The sequence below is a fragment of the Arachis ipaensis genome, chromosome B9, assembly GCF_059453495.1.
Source record: "Arachis ipaensis isolate K30076 ecotype BB chromosome B9, ASM5945349v1, whole genome shotgun sequence".
NCBI lineage: Eukaryota > Viridiplantae > Streptophyta > Magnoliopsida > Fabales > Fabaceae > Arachis > Arachis ipaensis.
Window position 1 is genome coordinate 54,155,061 of NC_142444.1, and position 22,134 is coordinate 54,177,194.

Here is a 22,134-nt window from a genome sequence, read left to right on the forward strand (position 1 = left end):
ATAGCTAATTGATAGTCAAAAATAATAAATCTTAATAGTCTTCTAATATTTTTCTATACATAAAATATAAAATACACATTAAAAATAAGTTAAATTACACATATATTTATTCATAGATATAACTTTTTCAAAAAATAATATTAATCACATAATATTTATCCTATCTTTCTTTCTTTCGGATCTTACTTTCCTATAAATTGCAGTAAGATAAATGAAGGCTCTTCACACTTTCACAACACTACATACATACATTATATTCCTCCTTATTGAGTTGTTATCCAAATAATGGCCTTTTCTCAAACCCTAGAACATGAATCTCCCTCTCTGGTCTTCACAGTCCACAGAAAACAACCAGAGTTAGTAGCTCCTTGTAAGGCCACACCCCATGAAATCAAGCTTCTATCCGACATTGATTCGCAAGCCGGCCTTCGCGCCCAAATTCCGATCATACAATTCTACTGTAGTGAGCCTTCAATGGAAGGAAAAGACCCAGTTGAAATCATTAGGAATGCAATTGCACAAGCACTTGTGTTCTATTATCCACTTGCTGGTAGGCTTAGGGAAAGGCCTGATGGAAAACTCATGGTGGATTGTAATGAAGAAGGAATTATGTTCATTGAAGCTGATGCTGGTGTCACACTTGATCAGTTTGGTGATGCTCTTGAACCTCCATTTCCATGCTTTGAAGAGCTCCTCTATGATGTTCCCGGTTCAGAAGGAGTTATTGATACTCCCCTTCTTCTTATTCAGGTCTAATATTCTACAACATACCATATATTTTAATTTGAGAAATATTATATGTACTATTTTTTGTGTATATCTTTTATTTATATTTTATTTTTTAATTAAAAGTGATTTATAAAAAGTAAGAGATATACATAATAGGTGGTACAATTATCATGATTTTTCTTTTACTTTACATATGTTTTCTAATTTTAATTCAATGATCTTCGTAAATTAATTTCACAAGCATTTACATGGGAATCTTGTACAATTATGAGGTTATACAAGGTTAGTTGATGTGCAATATTTCTCTAATGGAGATCCTTTTGATAAAAATATTAAAAATGTCTTTTTTTTAAGACGTTTACTTATGTCATAATATTATTGGACATCTTTATTAAATCGGTTAATAATTTATTTTTTAATAAATTAGAACAAAATCGATTTATTATAACAACAATAATAAACTCAAATGTCTATATTATAATTATTAGATCCGATTTGATTCTATCGATTTACACAATCTGAACTAAATTATGTTTAAATTTTTTTATAAAAAAATAAATATATCCCTAATTTTTGTCTAAAAAAATAAAAAAAAAAACGATGGTTCAGTGAGTTTTGTAAATTAGTGGGTTCGACCGAATCTGATAATAATTAAATTTATTATTGTTATAAAAAAATAAATTTTATTCTAATTTGTTAAAAAATTTAAAAATAATCGATTCGTTAATACTCCAATAATAATACGACACATAAATATCTTTACAAAAAACATTTTACACGTTTTGTTGGGAGCATCTTCCTTCTCTAATATAAGACTTGGACTTAACGTCTGATCGTATTACTTTCTAATTTTTTTACCATTACTAATAGTAACTCTAGTTCTAATAGGTTATACTCTTTGTGTATAGTAACAACTAAGTTGGTTTTAAAATTTCGGAAATCCTAGAAAGAGAATATTTAAAATTATTTTATATAATATAATATCTATAATTTTATAAATATAACATTTGTAGTTATATATTTATTATATTTAAAATTATATAATTATTTTAATAATAATTAATAAATATTAAATAAGTTAATTTTAGATTATTTAAACTGATTTTTATTATCATTTAAATATTATTTAAAATCTTAACAAGTCTAAAAAGTGTAGTTAAAATTAAGATTACACATTTTTATTACTTAGCAATAGTTTTTAATTTGATACTATTTTTGTTCTTTTAATTAAAAAATATATTATCAAATAATAAAAAATCTAACTTTAACCTTAGCTACATTTTTTAATTATTGTCAAGATATTGTAACCAACATATATATATATATATATAATTGCAAAGATTGCGTGAATATAAAACATTGATGTTATTACTCTAACTAATACGTTTTGGATTTAAATATTAAAAATAATAAAAAATAATTTTATAAATATGCATGATAAAGAATATTTTAAGAATAAATTTTTATATCAAACCTCTCCTGAATTTTCATTATATATAAATATTGATAATTTTTTTAAAAGTAATGTATAGTTTTTGCTTCTAACATTTCGTCTTATTTAAGATTCTAATGTTTTAAAATTGTCTTAATGGTGTTCTATCGTTAACTCTATTAATAAATTACTAATAATAAAATAATATATATTGAGAAGATTTTAACACGTTAGAGACTTAAATAAAACGATTTAAACGTTAGAAATAACTTTAAGATTTATTCAAAATATTAAGAACAAAAATAATATTTTAATTAATTCAATAATAAAATATAAATGTCTAAGCATCAGATCGCCTTTAAATATATTATTTTCATAATAAAAATACTCAATAAACACTAAAACAGCACTAATAACTCAGTCACTATATTTTGTATATATATTTACACATGTTATTCTACCTATTTTTTTTTTTGAAACAAAAGAAGAAGCTCAACACAGTAAAGTAGAGCAAAAGATTCTAACAACAAGTGCTATATAGAATTACATAAATCATGTCAACTGCCTAAAGGATCACTATCGGTCCATTCTTTGTAGCTTATAAATGTCCTCCTTATTACACTCTCAACACCTGCTTCCTTATGATTGAAGATCCTAGCATTACATTCCACCGCCCAAATATTCCAGATCACTGTGAAGAAGCTAATCAGCCACGTTTTCTGCTCTTGTTTTTGCTTATGCCTACCAGTCCAACTCTCAAATAGTTCCCTAATAGTACCAGGAATAACCCACGCCTCACCAAAACTCCTCAACCAACTGCACCACACCTGCCATGTTAGATCACATAGAAGGAATAAATGTTTGACCGATTCTATCTCCTTCTTACACAGAACACAGATATTATCACTGGGAGTAATAACGCCTAGCCTACTCAATCTTTCCTTGGTATTCACTCGACCAACCAGCACAAACCATCCAAATAGCTCAATTCTTGAAGGTACCACACCTCGCCAGACTGCACTTGTAAAGCTGTAACTCGTTATCTCATCTGATAGAGTCTCTGATTGAAGTACCTGCATAACAGATCTGGTAGAAAACACCCCTTTACTATCAAACCTCCACGCCATATTATCCTCTGTACCATCTGCCAACTTCACCGGTCTTAACCTCTCATGAAACTAGTGGAGAAGTTCTATCTCCCATTGGAACAGTTCCCTTCTCCACTGGAGATTCCAAATCCACTCGAGCCCATCCCAAAACCCACAATCCCCTATCATAGCTCCTTGTTGGTTCGAAATAGCATAAAGTCTTGGAAAAGCCACTTTCAGGGGTCCACCTTGCAGCCAATTATCCTCCCAAAACCGAGTCCTCCTTCCGTTACCTACCTCCATCGCCATACCAGTAAGCATTTTGTCTTTTATCCTTTGCTCTATGATGTTCAATTGGCAAATGTCTTTCCAGGGCCCTCCTCTAACCGGTAGCTGCTGATTTACGAGCATTATATCTGGGTTCAGGTTGTTACATGAGCAAACAATCTTCTTCCACAAGGGGCACTCCTCCGTTGAAAACCTCCACCACCACTTAAACAAGAGCACTGTGTTTCGAAGCAATGCATCCCCAACTCCCAAGTCCCCAGCTTTTTTCGGCGCCTGAACCAGCTCCCACTTAACTAATGGGACACCCTCATTACCATCCCCCTTACACCACATAAATCTCCTTTGCAAAGATATCAGCTTGTCCGCAACCGCCTTCGCCATCTTGTACAGACTAAGGTAATATATCAGAAGGCTATTCAGCACTGATTTTATAAGCACGAGCTTACCCGCTTTGTTTAAGACCTTTGCTTTCCACAGGCTAAGTTTCTCTTCCACCTTATCTATTATCGTTTTTCAAGTCTTCACCAAACGCGGATTTGCCCCCAAGGAAATTCCGAGATACCTTACTGGTAATACCGCTTGCTGGCATCCCAGTAGACCACATGCATGATCTATCCAATCCTGCTCACAATTCACCGCTATCAGATTTGACTTATCAAAATTGATACTCAACCCCGACATCAGCTCAAAACACTACAACAGTCTCTTATAATTCACAATTGTCTCTGTTACTGGGGGGCAAAACAATATCGTATCATCTGCAAATTGTAAATGCGACAATGCGATATGCTCTCCTCCCACCAGCAGTGGTTCAATGCGGCCGTTTCTGACAGCTTCTCCCAGCATTCGATGCAACACATCAACTACTAGCACAAACAGAAATGGAGAGAGAGGATCCCCTTGTCGGAGTCCTCGCTCCATATTAAACGGCTTGGATGGCGACCCATTTACCAGTACCGACATAGTGGCCGTAGTAAGACACTCCTTTACCCAGTTCCTCCAAATTCTACCTATTTTTAAATTAATTAATTATTAGAATAATCAAATATGTTATAATTGAATAAAAATTTTACAGTAGGATAATCAATCTTTTTATAAAAACCAAATTCTTAAATTTATATAATTTATTGTTGATTTTTTTCTTATGTAACTTGGTGATTCTTTTTTTAAGTATTCATAAAAAGAAAAGTATAGATAGACAATCAATGAGAATATTAAACAATATGAATAATAGATATATCAAATATTTAACTCACTAGATATGTAAATAATTTTTTTTTTTGAAACAAAGGAAACAAAGGAAGCTCAACACATGAGAGTGGAGCATAAACAGACAGAAACATAAGAAAAACTAAAAAACAAAGGTAACAATCCTATGTCATCTCCGGCATTGCCATCAACAACCAGTAGGATCAATACCAGTCCACTCCTTATAACTCAAAAACGACCTGTTTTGAATGACACCAACATTAACCTCCTGATTGTTGAAGATCTGGTTATTGCGTTCTAACCAGACGTTCCAAATTACTGCAAAAAAACCAGCCAGCCACCTCTTGTGCTCCTCTTTTCTACTTGTCGTTCCATTCCAACTCTCAAACAAGCCTTTAATGTTTCCTGGGACAGCCCAATCTCTGTGAAAACATCTCAACCAGACGCACCACACCTGCCAAGTAAACTCACAGAATACAAACAAATGATGAACACACTCAATTTCTTTTTTACACAAGACACAGATATTATCATGCTGTTGAAGTATGCCTAATCTACTCAACCTTTCTTTAGTATTCACTCTTCCCACTAAAACGAACCAACCAAACAGCTCTACTCTAGTTGGAACCAATCCTTTCCAGATCGCACTTGTGAAGCTATAGCTCGTAATCTCCTCCGAAAGATTCTCAGATTGCAACACCTGCAAGAAGGAGTTAGTAGAAAAAATACCTTTATTATCAAATTTCCAAACAAGATTATCCTCTCTGTCAGCTGATAGTTTCACTGGTCTTAACCTCTCATGTAGTTGGTGCACTAGTTCCAATTCCCATTGAAACAACTCTCGCCTCCAATGGAAATTCCAAATCCACTCTAACCCATCCTAAAACCCACAATCCCCTATCACAGATCCTTGTTGGTTTGAAACAGAGAAGAGCCTTGGAAAACTCGCTTTTAGAGGACCACCATGAACCCAGTTATCTTCCCAGAAACGTGTTCTACACCCATTTCCAACTTCCATTATCAGCCCACTCATAATTTTTTCTTTTACCCGCTGATCCTTTATATTCAACTGACAGATGTCTTTCCAGGGGCCACCCTTTACCAGTAGAGTCTGACTAGAAAGCATAACCTGAGGATTCAAATTGTTACAGGAGCATACAATCTTCTTCCATAACGGACAATCTTCCTTAGAAAACCGCCACCACCACTTAAACAGCAATGCTGTGTTCCTGAGCACTGCATCCCCAACCCCCAGCCCTCCAGCCTTCTTAGGAGCCTGAACCATTTCCCACTTGACTAAAGGTATACCGTTGTTGCCATCCTCCTTACACCACAGGAATCTCCTCTGTAAGGCAATCAACTTGTCGGCGACCGCCTTCGGCATCTTGTACAAGCTAAGGTAGTAAATCGGCAGGCTATTCAACACCGATTTAATAAGAACTAGCTTGCCTGCTTTATTTAGAATCTTCGCTTTCCATAAGCTGAGTTTCGCTTCCACCTTATCTATGATCGGTTTCCACGTCTTCACCAAACGCGGGTTCGCTCCTAGAGGAATCCCGAGATACCTCATAGGTAAAACAGCTTGCTTGCATTCTAGAAGCCCACACACATGCTCCACCCACTCCTGCTCACAATTAACTGAGATGAGATTCGACTTATCAAAATTAATGCTCAGACCCGACATCAGCTCGAAACACCGCAGCAACCTCTTATAATTCTCAATTGTCTCTGTCTCCGGAGGGCAAAATAGGATAGTGTCATCCGCAAATTGAAGGTGTGATAGTTCAATATGTTCCCTCCCAACCCGTAGCGGAGTAATACGCCCATTCCTTACAGCTTCTCCCAGCATCCTATGCAACACATCCACCACAAGAACAAACAGAAGAGGAGACAAAGGATCTCCTTGCCTTAGGCCCCTCTCCATCTTAAAAGGCTTGGATGGAGATCCATTCACTAAGACTGACATAGTTGCCGTACTTACACACTCCTTCACCCAACTCCTCCATCTTTGCCCGAAACCCATCTTCTGTAGCACAACATCCACAAAGCTCCATCTAACTCTATCATATGCTTTCTGAAAATCTAGCTTTATAATTGCCGCTTTCTTTCTATGCGTCTTGAGCCACTGCACCGTCTCACAGGCAATAAGGGCGCCATCATGGATCTTTCTGCCCTTCACAAAAGCAGTCTGCGTCTCTCCGACCAATTCAGGCATAACTGTTCTCAACCTCCTCACCATAACCTTAGAAATCACCTTATAGACACACCCAACCATACTAATCGGCCTAAAGTCCTTAATTTCATTTGCACCCACAAATTTCGGAGCTAGTGTAACCCACGTGACATTCGCATCAGTTGGTAGTTTCGCACTTTGGAAGAACCCCAAGACCGCCGCAGTGAACTCCTGACCAATCTCTTCCCAACATTGTTTGATAAAGTTCATATTGTACCCATTACTCCCTGGGGCTTTAGAAGAGTCACAATCCAAAACTGCATCCCTAATCTCCTCTACCGATGGCATGACTTCCAAGGCCTCCGCCTCAGCTCCATTAATCCGTCTCACCAAACCCTCCCGAAACCCAATCCTTAGTGCATATTCTTGTCTGTACAAATCCTTATAAAATCCTATAATTGCAGCCTTTACCCTAGCCTGATTTCGTACAATCCACCCATGAATCCTTAGAACATCAATCCTGTTATTCCTGCTTCTTGCCGAGGCAATGTTATGGAAGAATCGAGTATTTCTATCCATGTTTCTAGCATGCTGCGACCTAGACATCTGCTTCCAATGAAGTTCTTTCCGAACATACCATTTCTCACAAAAGCTTACCAGCGCCTTCCTTCTAGCTTCCGTCGTTCCATCATAAGTGCCGTTACTCACCTGGTTATCCACCTTCTTAATCTCCTCCTCCAGAAGCAGTAATCTCCTATTCATGTCCCCAAAGTTGTCCCTGTGCCATTTTCGCAAAGGAATCGTCAAGGCCTTCAACTTGCTAGTAAAATGCGCATCCCCCAGGTTTCTCCATTCATCTCTAACCAACCTCAGGAAACCCTCATGCGTGAACCAGGAATCCAGGCTTCGAAATGGGCGGGGGCCCCTGCTAACTCTTGAGGCTTCCACAATTAACGGGCAGTGATCTGACAACCCTCTTGGTCCACCTTTAATTCGAATGTCAGGAAACTGCTCAATCCACTCAATATTGAGCAGGACCCTATCTATTCTACTGCAAGAACGACCTCTGAACCACGTGAATTTTCTGTCATTAAGAGGTAAGTCCACCAATTGCATATCATGAACCCAATCCCTAAACTCTTCCGATGACGCCGGTGGATTAGTCGCCCCTTTGCGTTCTTCACTATGCAAAATCTCATTAAAGTCCCCAAACAAGCAGAACGGGACCTGACACAGCCCCACAATATAGCTCAGCTCCTCCCACACCACCCTCTTTTCCTCCCTCCCAAACGCCCCGTACACCAAACAAAACGCACAATTAAAATTGCTTTTCATCAACACGCCTTCAACACACAGCCATCTCTCACCTTTATAACAATTTCTAGATTTAAATATTGCCTCGTCCCACATTAAAAGCAACCCTCCCGAGGCTCCTCTAGACTCCACATACTCCCATCTCATAGTACTATAACCCCAAATTCGAATAACATCAAGTTTTGAGATTGCCTCCCTTTTTATTTCAATCAAGCCTAACATATTAAGATTATAATATCTTAATGTTAAAATTTAGGAAGTAATTTAGAAGTGAAATATTATTTTTATTTTATTGACTCAATTTTAAAATCTATTTTTACGAAAATTATTGTCTACCTAACAAAATTCTTGATACAATAGTCCGTGTTGCATGCCTTTAATTTGTACGACGTTTTTATATCCACAAAAATATGTGCTCAAACGAGACACGGGACAACAACAACTAATGGTCCCTTTCTTCTTGGAATGTTGTCTAACAGAATTAAAAAAGAAACGTGTTGTGATTTGTGAAGTTGTGCTTTAGTCACACTAAAAAGTTTACAAAAACGTGTGTTTTGTATCAATGAAGGCAGTTATATATTATCTTGACAAAACTAATTAAGTTAAGATACTAACCGTATTTATTGATACAAAAGCACACCAAATATATATATATATATATATATATATATATATATATATATATATATATACTTTTTTTTTATTTAGCAACGCTTTTAAAAGAGATTGCTAAAAACACATGACGTTAATTTTAATAATATTTATATATCAACCATAGTTACTATAAGTATGGATATATACTAGAAATTACACATAATATATATATATATATATATATATATATATATATATAATATATATATATATATATATATATATTTTGAAGGTTATTAATGATTTAGAAAAAAGAAAGTTAAATTTAAGATTATTTTTTAACTTAATCATCAAAATAGATTTAAATCTTAGTTATTGTAGTGTCTACTAAATCGATTATGTAAGAGATATTTTATTTTTATTTCATAAAAACAGAATAAAAGACAAAGCAATAAAGAAAAAAAGTTTGCACAATCATATATCCTGATTTAGTCACTTAATGTAATGTGATATACACTTAGTCTCTATTACAATAATAGTAGAATTTTTATTACAATTTTTTGAAATTACATATACCAATTTTCTAGGATTCTTGCTAATCCTATCAAAGAACACACAAACAGCTAACCAAGCTTGTCACCACTAAGTTAACCTAACTTAGACTTCTACATTATATTAAGTGCTCTTCTTACTTAATAAGAAAAACTTCTCAAATTCATAACACAAAACAAAAATTATATCAAAAGAATTTGACATAATCTATAACTTTTTCTCCAATTAGTATCTCTCTTTGTCTTTTCTTTCAATAATTTTTACAAATGCCTAACATATTAGCTTTTTTCCTATGAAAACAAAGTAAGATAAACTAGAAAAGAAACATATTCAATGAACTAAATGAAGGAGAAGATAAGTAGCTAGAATGCTCTAGAAAAATTAGATTTAGGGCTCTCACTCCTTGCCTTCACCTCTTGGCCAAATGCCTCCTCTTTTATATAAGTGCATTCCTTCTAAAACTTGAGGTGTCCTTGGTAACAAAATCTGAACATATAATAGTGAAACATGGTTGCATTCTTCTCCAGAAAATGAATGCAATAGTAAAGTAGTGGAGACGCAGAATGCAAAGGAACAAAAATTACAAATTGCAAAAGATTGTGGGGTGTGTGTGTTGTCTTTGCTATTGTTTTTCTCTCTTTTGGTAGCCATGCTTATTCTTGTTGTACTAAGTTAACCTTTACCTTTGATTTTCAACTTACTCTCTAAGTTTCATCTTTTTTCACTACTAGAAAAATGTTGAGTATTGTCGGATTTATTTGATAAATCTGCTGGTAATTAGGCTGTCGTCATATTTACCATTAGATTGAATTTAATGGTATAAATGACGCCGAAAAATTTTTACCGAAAAATTATTTTGTCCAACGCTAATTACTGGTGGATTTTAAGTTGGATTTTGCCATTAATGTGACGAAAATAAGCGGTTGGTTACCGTTGCATTTTTTCGATGGTAACTTTGGCACCATATTATGTTTTGTGGCGTTCAATTATAGTCGGATAATTCTGTCAGTAAATCCGACGGTATCTTTTTTTTGGCACAATTAGCGCACAATTAGTAGTCAACTTAAATTTATTCTGTCAGTAAATCCGACGGTATCCTTTTTTGGCACAATTAGCGCACAATTAGTAGTCAAATTAAATTTTGTTTACAAAATTAGGGCATAAATTTAAAATGACTAGAAATCAACTAATGATTTTATTAAATATCAAGGGTCTGAATATAATAAAAAATCAAAGAAGTAAAATACGATAACATAGACATAAAATAAATTAAATCCCTAAACCCTACATATTGCGGTAATCGTTGTCATTGTCGTTGTCATCTTCCCCCTGTTGAGGCGACGGACTAGGTGCTGATGTCAGTGCCTCACCAGCAGCGCCGTTGTATCCAACGTGCATCTAGTTGTACACCGCCATCTGGTCTCGCAAATGCTCTAGCTGCTCCACCTTCTCCGTCAGCTCTGACCTGATGGCAACGGTGTCTCCCACGCATGCAAGAAGCTCGTTGTACCTCTACTCAGACTGCTGTTGGTAAAGCTCCTATGTGAGCTTCTGCACCTCCTCCCTCAAGTCGACAACTTTCTCAGGATCGACAGGGCTGGTGGCAGAGGCAAAGGCAGATGAAGCTGCCAATGTGGAGATGCGGAGGCCGCTGGAAAAAAAAAAGACTCCAACCCATAGATGCAATTCTTGTAGGGCTCAGAGGTGGTTTTACGCCAAAACTTATCAGGATCTATGACTGAGGGATCGAAGCTGGGGTCGTCCCCACTAGGCTGAGATTGTTGGGTTGCGGCCTCCAATCTCTGCGTGTAGTCCTCCTGTGTAACACACATTGCGATTAGGATGATAGTTAATTGACTTTAAACCGAGTACATTTGAAACTTAAAATTAATTAAAACTCACATAATGAGCCGCAGACCGCTCATCAGCAAATCTCTTCTTGTTGGCCTTCAACGTATGGGTATACTTGAAGGTCTCTGCCAACATCGGCTCACGCTCCAACGACTTAGACCACACTTATTGAAACCAACTAAAAAAATAAATCAAGTAACAATTAATTCAAGTAATAATTAACAAAGATTAGCAAACTACATACCAACCTGCTCTTCATCTTCATGAAAGTCACCGGCTTATCGGTATACTTCGACGACCTCGGTGAAACCCTGTTAATTCTGTTCGTTAGACAACAATCTTGAACCCCTCATAAGTACTAAAATAGACATCCAATTTCTTCTTAATATCTGGACGGAGCCAAATCCTAAGGTGGTAATGCCCTTGACGAATGTCCTGAATCATCTACTGAAGTTGCCTAGCTATCTGGTGGTCGTAATTATTTTTTATGAAGATATCATGGTCTTTATCCCATATAAATTTCTTCTGTACAAAGTAATTCAACAACATTAGTTAGTCGAAATAATAACAGTTAAAATACATTTAATTCAACAACATTGAGTTCTTACTGCTCACTTCTAAAACCATCGCTCTTTGGTCTTGCTCGGTTATGGGTTGTCGTACATGCACTTAATTACATTAGAGATCTCCTGTGTACTTGAATTTTTATTTAGTGCAAACCTATTAATGAAAAACTTAATGTTAGCAAACACATAAAAACACATAAAAGTTGATAAATTCAAAATAGATTGCAGATAAAAGACATTAAAATAGTATGTACTCACGTCTACATGCCATCAGGCCAATCCTCATCCGTATGATAGGTGGTGTTGGAGGGGTATCTAGCTAGGACGTATTAGAGGAATCACCCACCACGGGCTTTGTCACTCAAGCTGTAGGGGACGGAGGGAGGAGACGTGTAAAAGGAGCCATGTAGTTGGGTTTCGGAACCATGATGAGCTGCTGGTTCGGTGGATCCATCTGTGACATCACATGGGTCGACGGGGTAGTCGGAGTAGAGGGCGATGACTGAGAAATTTCTAGAGTACCCATGGAAACCCTCCTTATACCATGACCACGAGACCCACTCGTGACATCTCTGCTATTTATCCTAATGTCTGCAAAGAGAATACCAATTAATACTAATCAGCATATATACAACACAAATCCTTCAACATTTATATTATTTCAAAAAATTTTTGATATAATCTTTCCTAAAGTTGGACATATTTCCCCTTTTACGGTTTTCACAAATCCAACCAACCTCAATCTACAGTATCAGTCAAAACTCAATTATATTCACAATATTTCCAACAAAATATATTAACTTTTTTTTACTATTGTATACATTTATAAGGACATCATATATAATAACATTTATAAAAAAAAACCTCTTAATTGATTTATACACATATGTAAGTTTAGAAAACCTGAATCTATAATATTTAATTTCTTCAAACTACCTTTTGGGAAACCCAATCTCAGAAATTTTAGCAAATAATTGTTATACATGCATGTTCATCCAATCATCATGAGATTTATTTTAAAATAATAACTTCATAATATATTACTTCATATTTATTTATAATAGTTTCATATTTTCTATGCATTCATATAGATTAACATAATAAATACTCAATTAGAACTAATCCTTTACATTCTCATTAATTCATAGAAGTTATTACATTGCATAAATTTTAAGACACAAGTACTAACACAGACAACATATGATGATTATATTTAGGTATAATGTATAATTAATATAATTTTATATCTTCAAATATCATAAGCAAGTAAATTAAACTTAATAGCTAAAATATTTATATAATCACATAGAAAATGCTAATTATTAATTATTTAGGCTTTAATAAGAAAATTTATCTTCAACGGCCTAAACCCATGATTAAGTGTTGTTTGCCGTATTTTCTCAATGCTAAACATAAAGTCTCCACACTCATTAACATTCCATTCTTCTAAGGTATGCAATTAGCATATGATAACCAATGATAACCAATTCCACTTATTAACTACAAATTAACATATAACTAAATCCTAAATTAACTTACATAAAGAAAATGGGTGATCATGGAACCTAAGCTTCGAACAGAGAAAGAAGAACTCAGGAGAGGGAGATGCAGTGGTAGCGACAGCCCCTACTGGTAGAGCACCATGGCAGTGTTGGACGGCGAGACACAAACAGAGAAGGAGAGAAGGAGTCACGGATGACGGAGGGAGAGGAGGAAGGGGCTGGGTTTGGTGAGATGGAGACGCCGATGGCGGCAGGGCTGACAGAGCAGTGGGGGAAAGGAGACGGTTAGAGAGAGAGTGGGAGAAGAGAGGTTAGAGAGAGAGGGGGGATTTCAGAATGAAGGAGAGGGTTGGTGCTTCGAATTTTAGGGTTCGTTACCATCGGATTTATTGGTGGATAAATTCAACAGTAACACATTGTGCGTCACCAAAATACAGCATTCCACTAATTGGATTTACTAGCAAAAAAATCCGCCGGTAAATCCCATGCTATATTTCGCGCCTATTTTTCTTGTTTTTCCTCTCATTGTTATCGACAAATTTACCGTCAGAAGCGTACATCCACTGGTAATGATTTGACCTAACAAATTTGATACTAAAATCGTCAATAAATTCGCCGATAAAACGGACGCTAACTTGCAACGCTAAATTCGACGATATTTAATATTTTTCTTATAGGTTTCTCCATCAATTTGATAAAAAGAAACATTTCTTTCTTTCTTGCAAATGCTTTTACTCGAACTAATATTAGACAAGGTTGTAGCAGCAATACGCCATATCGTTTGTCCATTTTGGTTCAAACGGCTGCAACTTCTTTTTTTTATTTTGTTCAATATAATCTGCTAAAAACTTGACCTATTTTTTTCAATAACAATACTAATATAGATTTGCAGAATAAAATACTCATCAAATAACATTTGGGTTTTCAAATCAAACTTTTGTATATTTGTCATCATAAAAAATAATGTTATTGTTGATCAAACTCAATAAATATATATTTTTTATTTAAACAGCTATTATTTTATATATGTCATTTTCTTCCCATTATGTATTTACAGTAAATCTACAAAGGTAAATACAAATATTTTCACTTTTGAAAAATTTAGGCCGGGAAAAGTACTTAATATGAAAGCAACTCAATTCTCATGTATATAATGCAACTCTATAAAATATTAGTATTTTATAACAATGTCAATCAGTTATAGAATATTGTATTATTTTATGTGACAGAAGCTAATAAGATAAAGATGATAAGCATCCAATATCATCAATAGTAGAGAAGTTACAATAAATAAATAATTAGATGAATATATTTAATATTTTTTATATTATTTACACAAAATTCTTTTATAAACATTTAATTATATATATTCACATTATTAGCAACAACAACAACAACAATAATAATAATAATAATAATAATAATAATTTATTCAGCTATAATTTATTATTTAGAAATTAGTACAAGTATAAAAAATAAAATTCATTTACAGTAACATTTTAAATCAAAATAAATAATTGAATTAATTTTCGCACATGTAAATTTTTTACACTGTGAACTAAAATAAATGGCTGGTTGAAATTTTGACTAATACATTTTTTAAAAATTAGAACTAGACGTACTCTCTTTTTAATAGACTGAGTTTTATTGGTAAGAAAAAATATAGGTAGATAATGAAATTATTAAACGACATGAATAATGGATATATTGGATGTTTAATTCAATATGTATGGAGATGATTATGTTTATTATTTTTAATTAGATGGTTATTTCTTTTAATTCGATTTATTCATGCACAGTTAATGACTGAATGTTCAATTTATTAGATGTATAGATGGTTATTCTAATGTTAAGGTTTAAGAGATAATTTGGGAGTGGAATATTTTTTTACTTTGTTAGGTCAACTCTAAAATTCGTTGTTCGCATTGTTTACAAAAGTTATTATCTACCTAACAAAACCGGATTGATAATAATATAAATAAGGTTTACCTTTTTAATATTAAATAAAAATTATTATATATGCACCATCTTTTTATATATTTTTTCGGTATATTTTTACTTTTTAGTATTGAGAAAAAATAATAAAAAAGAGAAAAAAAATCATATTTATCTTTTATATCATGAAAAATAAAATACATGCAAATAGTGATACAAATATTATTTTTTTAATTAATATATATAGTAAAGTTAATTAATCTAAATTAAGTTATTTTATATTAACATTTTATGATAAATTAAAAATTTATTTTATTTATGTCATAGCTTCAAATTTACACTTGCATAGTTTATTTATTTATTTTTAGTATTTTGGCTTTGCATGCATAGTCTTTTCCTTACAAGTTTAGTCTCAAAATTAAGATCAAATCTAAGAAGATAAATCAAATGAGCATTATTATGATGAAATTGATACAGGTGACTCGTCTGAAGTGCGGCGGTTTCATCTTCGGCCTCCGCTTCAACCATGCCATGATCGACGGCGTCGGCATCGTAACGTTCATGTACACCCTCTCCGCCTTCAGCCACGGCGCACAAGACCCTCCCTTCACCCCAATTTGGCGCAGGGAACTCCTAACGGCACGTGACACCCCTCGCGTCACGTGCCCCCACCCGGAATACGACCAGCTCACAGACCTAAACGTAACTACCCTCCCCACCGATCTCCAGCAACATTCCTTCTTCTTCGGAGATTCCGAGGTATCAACCCTCCGATCCCTCCTCCCGGAAAGCCTCTCCAGTGCAACCACCTTCCAAATACTCACCGCATTCGTATGGCAATGCCGAACCAAAGCATTGCGTTTCAACCCAAACGACTACGTTAGAATGATGTGCATAACCGATGGGCGCGCGAAGTTTAACCCTCCCATTCCAAACAGTTACTACGGTAACTGCTTGGTGCTCCCGGCAGCAGTTACAACCGCCGGGAAGCTGACCGAGGGCACGCTTGGATACCCCGTGGGGCTTATAAAAGAGGCAATTGAGAAGGTTGACGAAGAGTATATACATTCTGTGGCGGATTTTATGGTTACAAATGGGAGGCCTTTGTTTACTACAGTAAGGTCTTGCGTTGTGTTGGATACTACTTATGCTGGGTTCAGAGGCGTGGATTTTGGGTGGGGTAAGGCTTTGTACGGAGGGTTAGCGAAACCTGGTGCTGGTGCATTTCCTGCGGTGAATTTTCATGTTCCTAGCCAGAATGAGAAGGGAGAAGAAGGTATATTGGTTCTGACTTGTTTGCCTACTCAGGCTTTGAAGGCTTTTGCCAAAGTCATGGATGAGGTGCTTGAGAGTAACCAAACAAATTAAAAAAAAAAAAGATTTTGGATTTTACCTGGGTTTGGACTTTCGAATAAAATAAAATGTAAGAATTTATTATTGCTAAAAGCTCACGTATAATTTTTTTTCATCAGAATTTGATTGTTAAAAATTTATTGGATAATAATTTAATTAAATATGTTAAATTTATTTAATAATTTTATATAAAAATAATTATACGTAAATTTTTATTTTTTTAATAATTATTTATATGAAAATAGTTAAAATAATTTTTATAAAATGATAATTGAAATATAAATATGTATTGGATCATCAAAGTATATTTCAATTAAGAGAAAAATTCTAAAGTATACTAGACAATTATTTCAAAAGATAATGAGTCTTTTAATAAAAAAATATTTTTTTTTATTTCTGATTTTTAATTTTATAAGATAGATTAGTTTTCGTGTAAAAAAAATCAATGTTTTTTTATTGTATAAAGATTAATCAATCTTATAAAAATAAATATCAAAAATAAAAAAATATTTTTTTTTAAATTTTATTATTCTTTCAAAATAATTATTAAGAACCGAATTGAATATCCACTCCTCGATTAATCTTTTTACATGAAAATTATTGTAGTAATTGTGATGTGAGGTAACCGCAAATCTCACTTTATGAAACCACCTTTAATTTGTGGGTTCTTGTGACAGGGTCTCTGAAGTCATTATTGTAATTTGTTTGTTTTGTTTTGGGAACGATGTCATTAAGGTCGCTTCCCATGTGAATTGTGCTATATGTGATTATGTGTCAATGAATGTATATTTAATTTGCACCAATAATAAAGTTGATACCATTGTTCTAGTATATAGAGTTCTCAGCAGATTTTATAACGAGTAAATAGTCATTTTTTGATCATGTAATATTTGATCACTGATAAAATTAATTAAAAAAATTTAAACTAATAATATATTTATAAAAAATAAATATTGTTTGATAAAAATATTAATTATTAAAATTAAAGCTATTTCTATTAAATTTTTTAAAATTTTTAAATTATTTCTATTCTATTATTTTCAACTTCAATCTTCTTTAATTTTCTGATTAGAATCAATCCCTTTTAAAATTAAATTCAGAACTAAAACCAAAATTAAAATAAACCTTCATCCTTACTTTTTTCATTCTCAATTTTCACCACTTTTATCGTCTCTACCTCACTTAGGGCTTGTTTAGGTAAACTTTTAAAAAAAGATCTTTTTTCGAGTTATTTTTTTTAAAAGATCTTATAGAGAAGTAAAAGTAATTTTATGTTTGGATATCTCATGTAAAAAAGTCTTTTTATCAATCAATTATGTTTGGGTATAACAATATAAAAGTACTTTTTTGTTTATTTATTACATGAAAAACATTTTTTTTTAAGGAAAAAAAATCTTTTAAAAAAAGATGTAAATTACAACTTCTCAAAAAAGATCTTTTTTTGATTTTACTAGAGCTTTTACTTTTATTATTAGAAATTTACCAAACACATTAAAAAATAAAAAAAATTTTTTTTTATTAAAAAAATCTTTTTTTAACAAAATAATGGCGCCCAAACATGCACTTACTCAAATTTATCCCTTATCCCAATTCCTCTCTCACTTCTTCTTGCCACCAGCCTTGTTGCTGTTAGATCTATTCTTTTTCGTCTTCATTTCATTTTGTCATTGTTTAATCTTTCTCGCCGTTAACTGCTTCGGTGAAAAAGGTAGAGCGCACGCATAATAGAAAAGGATATCATATGATGGGCGAAGCCTTCCTTGTCGTCACACTCTCCTTTTCTTTATCTTCTTCGTTCATTTTTCTTTGTTTTCCTATCTTTCTCACTTGTTTTTCACTAGTTTCACTTTTAGCGTAAGCGGTCTGACAACTCTTCTTTCGTCGGTAATTTATTTTGCTATTTTTGTTAATTTTTCTTTCTGCTTTTTTTTTGTCTCTCTTTGTTTACTGTGTGTATGTGTTGTATTGATGATGATATTGGCATTACTGGCATAGTACACTACAATATTTTTGCTTATTTGAGGGAATATTTCGGTGAAGGTTTCTAAAAACCTTCACAATACATTTTAGAGAAAAGGACAAATAGGTCCCTGATCTTTTGTCCCGCGGACATTTTTGTCCCTGACCATTGAAAAATACTTTTAAGTCTCTGACATTCACAAAACTTGGATGGATCAGTCCCTCCGTCCAAATACTTCCGTCAGGGACTGATCCGTCTAAATGTCTTCGTCAGGCACTGATCCGTCCAAGTTTTGTGAAGGTCAGAGACTTAAAAGTATTTTTCAATGGTTAGGGACAAAAATGTCCGTGGGACAAAAGGTCAGGCACCTATTTGTCATTCTCTCTACATTTTATTTATGGCAATTTAAAAAACCTTCGCTAATAATTAATTAAATTAAATTTTAAAACAAAATCTAATTTTCCCTTTTTTTCAACACGAGAGACTGGATTAGCTCTGAGAGAAAGAGAGCTTCTGGATCTCATTCATCATCTACTGTCATCGGCTTCAAACAAAACCGCCATTTTCGCCGTCGTTTCCGCTGCCATTTCCACCGCCGGCACCGTCACCACTGCCGTGTCTGTTGCGGTAGAGAGCTTCTGGATCAGGGAGGTTGATGTTGGCCCCGATGGTAAGATCCGTTACGAGGATTTCATCGCCAGAATGGTAAACTCCTCACATATCAGATCCTTGCAAATTCCATTCGCTCTGCATCTGGATTTTCCTAAATGTGTTCTTTCTTTTTTTCTCAGCTATTTCCGTATTGCTGTTTCTTCTTCTTCATGTTTGGTTTTTGTTTTGTGCTGTTTCTTCTTCATGTTTGGCTTCTAAATCCCTTATTGAAACCCAAAAAACCTCACATAAGGAATATTGTGCATATTGGCTGCGTTTGTCTCAAGTGTCATTTATTCATTTTTGAAATTAAATTAATTTCTCCATGGATGATCATTTTGACATGGTCAAGATAGATCGATGAGATGAACGGTTGACAATGAATGAGGTGCGACCTGCGCCGCCGCAGTGGCTACCGGCTATTGAATTCTCATAGCTCAGATTCCAGATTCTGCTGCAGCCATGTTTTTGGCCTCGTAATCGCTTCCGATCAAATTTCAGGTTAACCTTTGAAGTTTGAAGCTTATCTCATCCTACTCCTCGCGTTGCTTATATTTTCTTCTTATTATGATAGATAGAATAATTATTATAATTATAGAATTTCATACGAATTTAGCATCATTGTGTGTTTCTTCATTGACTTGAGTCTACTGTGGATGATTTTGTGAAATTCGTTATTTTCATCATCCTATTATACCTTTTGGTAGGTGCTATTCTTGTTTGAACATGTTTTCTAACTAATTGAAGTTGCAATGCTGCTTTACATATATGTCTCTTGGTTATCATTTTGATCTTCAAGTTCTTTATGTTTGGTTGCTTCCAGCAGCAGAAATAAGCTAATTGCTGTGCTTCTATAACAAGTTTAAGTTAGGCATTGGCAAGACATATTTCTAATTGTAAAGACAATTTTGTGATTAATGGAGTTGTATTTGAAAATATACTTTCAATTTCATGCTTGCCTGCCATAGAAGCTTGCTTAGCCATCAGACTCCATGGGAGACATGGTGATCATTTTGAAATTAAATCTCACATATTTGCACCTTGTATCATTGATGATCACAGTTAGCATAGCATCACAGAAAATAAACAAGTCTTCTACTCTAGAAGGTACTTATCTTGTCTCATTCATTAATTCACAGCATTCATTTTGCTTCTTGATTACTAGTATTAACACGAGTACTTCTTTGATTGACATATGAAACTTGTCTTGAAAGTACTGAAGATTCTGATGTACATATGATATTTGTTGGATCGCTAATAAGCAATAATATTTAAATAAAGTCTTTGAGCCTTAACAAGTGTAAATGACTATGTGTTTTCTTTTTTTTCTTTCTTTTTTACTTGCATTTTAATTTCATCTTGCATCAACTTGTGTTGAACATTGCAAGGTATGTCTTCATTTTAGCTTGCAAATTTTGTTTTTGAATTCCATTATCCTGTTAATGATTGGATTGAAATTTTGTTCCGCTGATTGGTGGCTGTGGTTAGCATAGCGTCACATATCTCAACCTTTTTTTTCTTGTTTGAATCCAGTGATCCAGTTTTCATTCCAATTCCTGATAACTCTGCCAATAAGAGGAGGTTTGCTCTGTCTTGCCCTTAGAAACTATGCTCATGTTCCTTTTATGAAGTGTCTCTAATGTTGGGACGTGATTGAGAATTAGTGATTGCTAATAAGGAGGTCTAGTGTAGCTTGAATCAAATAATTTCCTGTTCTTACTATTCCATAATAAGTGCCAATAAGTACTAACATAAAACTCTCTCTCCGATCATACATTCCAATATTTTTCATAAGGTAATTTTAGAACCATTATGGTCTGTGCTCCACATTCTTGTTGGGATAAGACTAATAAACTACTTATTTGCATTCCTAGCTAGTGTCGTAATAAGGAAATTGATAAAATAAGGAAATTGATAAAATGAAAAACCTTTCTCTTAATGTGGTTTGTTTGCAATTGCTAATTAATTAAGATAGTACCTACCTAACTAAACCCAACCGAATTTCAATTCATGCATTTTGAAACATTTATCTAATCATATTTTTATTGCATCGTTTTAGTTAAATATATCAATTAGTCTTATTTGATTGTAATCAATTTAGGCTAGTCAAATAATCTTATTTGATTGTAAGATTTGCAACGGATAGAGCTGGATTAGTTGGTGCAGATGGCCCTACACATTGTGATTCTTTTGATGTCACTTTTATGGCATGTCTTCCTAACATGGTGGTGATGACTCCTTCTACTAGGTTCAATGCATATTTTGAGATTTTTATGTAATTAGAATTTAGATGATATTGAAATATTGAAATTGTTTTATTTTATTTTTTTAAAAAAAATAGTTATAGTTATGTAGAATAATACCATATATGTTTGGAACTATTGACGTTGAGGAATTTTTTATATTTAGAATTATGTCTTATATTGATGAATTGTGTTATAAAAGATTTAGTTTTTAAATGTTGATATTAAAAAAATTAATTTGAGAATATGTAAATGAGATGAGATTAATGAATGTTTAGGGTTTTAAATTGAGATTAATGAATGATTTGAAATAAAAAATAAATAATTACAAGGTTTGTGGAGGTTTGAAAATCTCATAAAATAGTTAATTTGTGTCAAATTGAAAAGTCAATTTGTGGGGTTTTAAGCTGCTATAAAAGTGATTTAAAACTGTCACAAAAGTTCAATATAAAACCTCTACTAAACACATACAAAACCTCTATAAAAGATCTCGTGGCACCTCAAATTTTGGGGGGTTTTAGAAATCTCCCTCCCCCACAAACCATTTGGTGGGGGTTATAAACCTCCACAAATAAAAAAAATTGTCACAAATAAACAAAAGCCTTGTAGTGGTAACTAATAATGTGAATACATATTTTTTTTTCTCTACCTTTTTTTTTCTCTTTTTTTTCTTTTTGTTTATTTCTTTTTTTTT

At 33.6% G+C, this 22,134-nt stretch overlaps 1 protein-coding gene and 1 long non-coding RNA gene across 2 annotated transcripts; both read left to right on the top strand.

The window, feature by feature from the left end:
- The first annotated feature begins 202 nt into the window (after window positions 1–202).
- Window positions 203–16,679, top strand: LOC107618048 (benzyl alcohol O-benzoyltransferase). Its single transcript, XM_016319974.3, has 2 exons — window positions 203–750; window positions 15,711–16,679. The coding sequence occupies exons 1-2, from the start codon at window positions 286–288 to the stop codon at window positions 16,599–16,601; spliced, it is 1,356 nt and encodes a 451-aa protein (XP_016175460.1). The 5' UTR covers window positions 203–285; the 3' UTR covers window positions 16,602–16,679.
- Window positions 16,680–18,229: 1,550 nt separating this feature from the next.
- Window positions 18,230–21,656, top strand: LOC110266538 (uncharacterized). Its single transcript, XR_015900201.1, has 2 exons — window positions 18,230–20,304; window positions 20,731–21,656. It is a non-coding gene; the product is annotated as an uncharacterized LOC110266538 (long non-coding RNA).
- Window positions 21,657–22,134: the final 478 nt, after the last annotated feature.

What these genes read in the sequence shown, in the direction of transcription:
- LOC107618048 (XM_016319974.3), top strand. Translation starts at nt 286, where the DNA reads ATGGCCTTTTCTCAAACCCTAGAACATGAATCTCCCTCTCTGGTCTTC. An exon ending in CTCCCCTTCTTCTTATTCAG is followed by an intron (nt 751 to 15,710) that starts GTCTAATATTCT and finishes AAATTGATACAG; the next exon opens with GTGACTCGTCTGAAGTGCGG.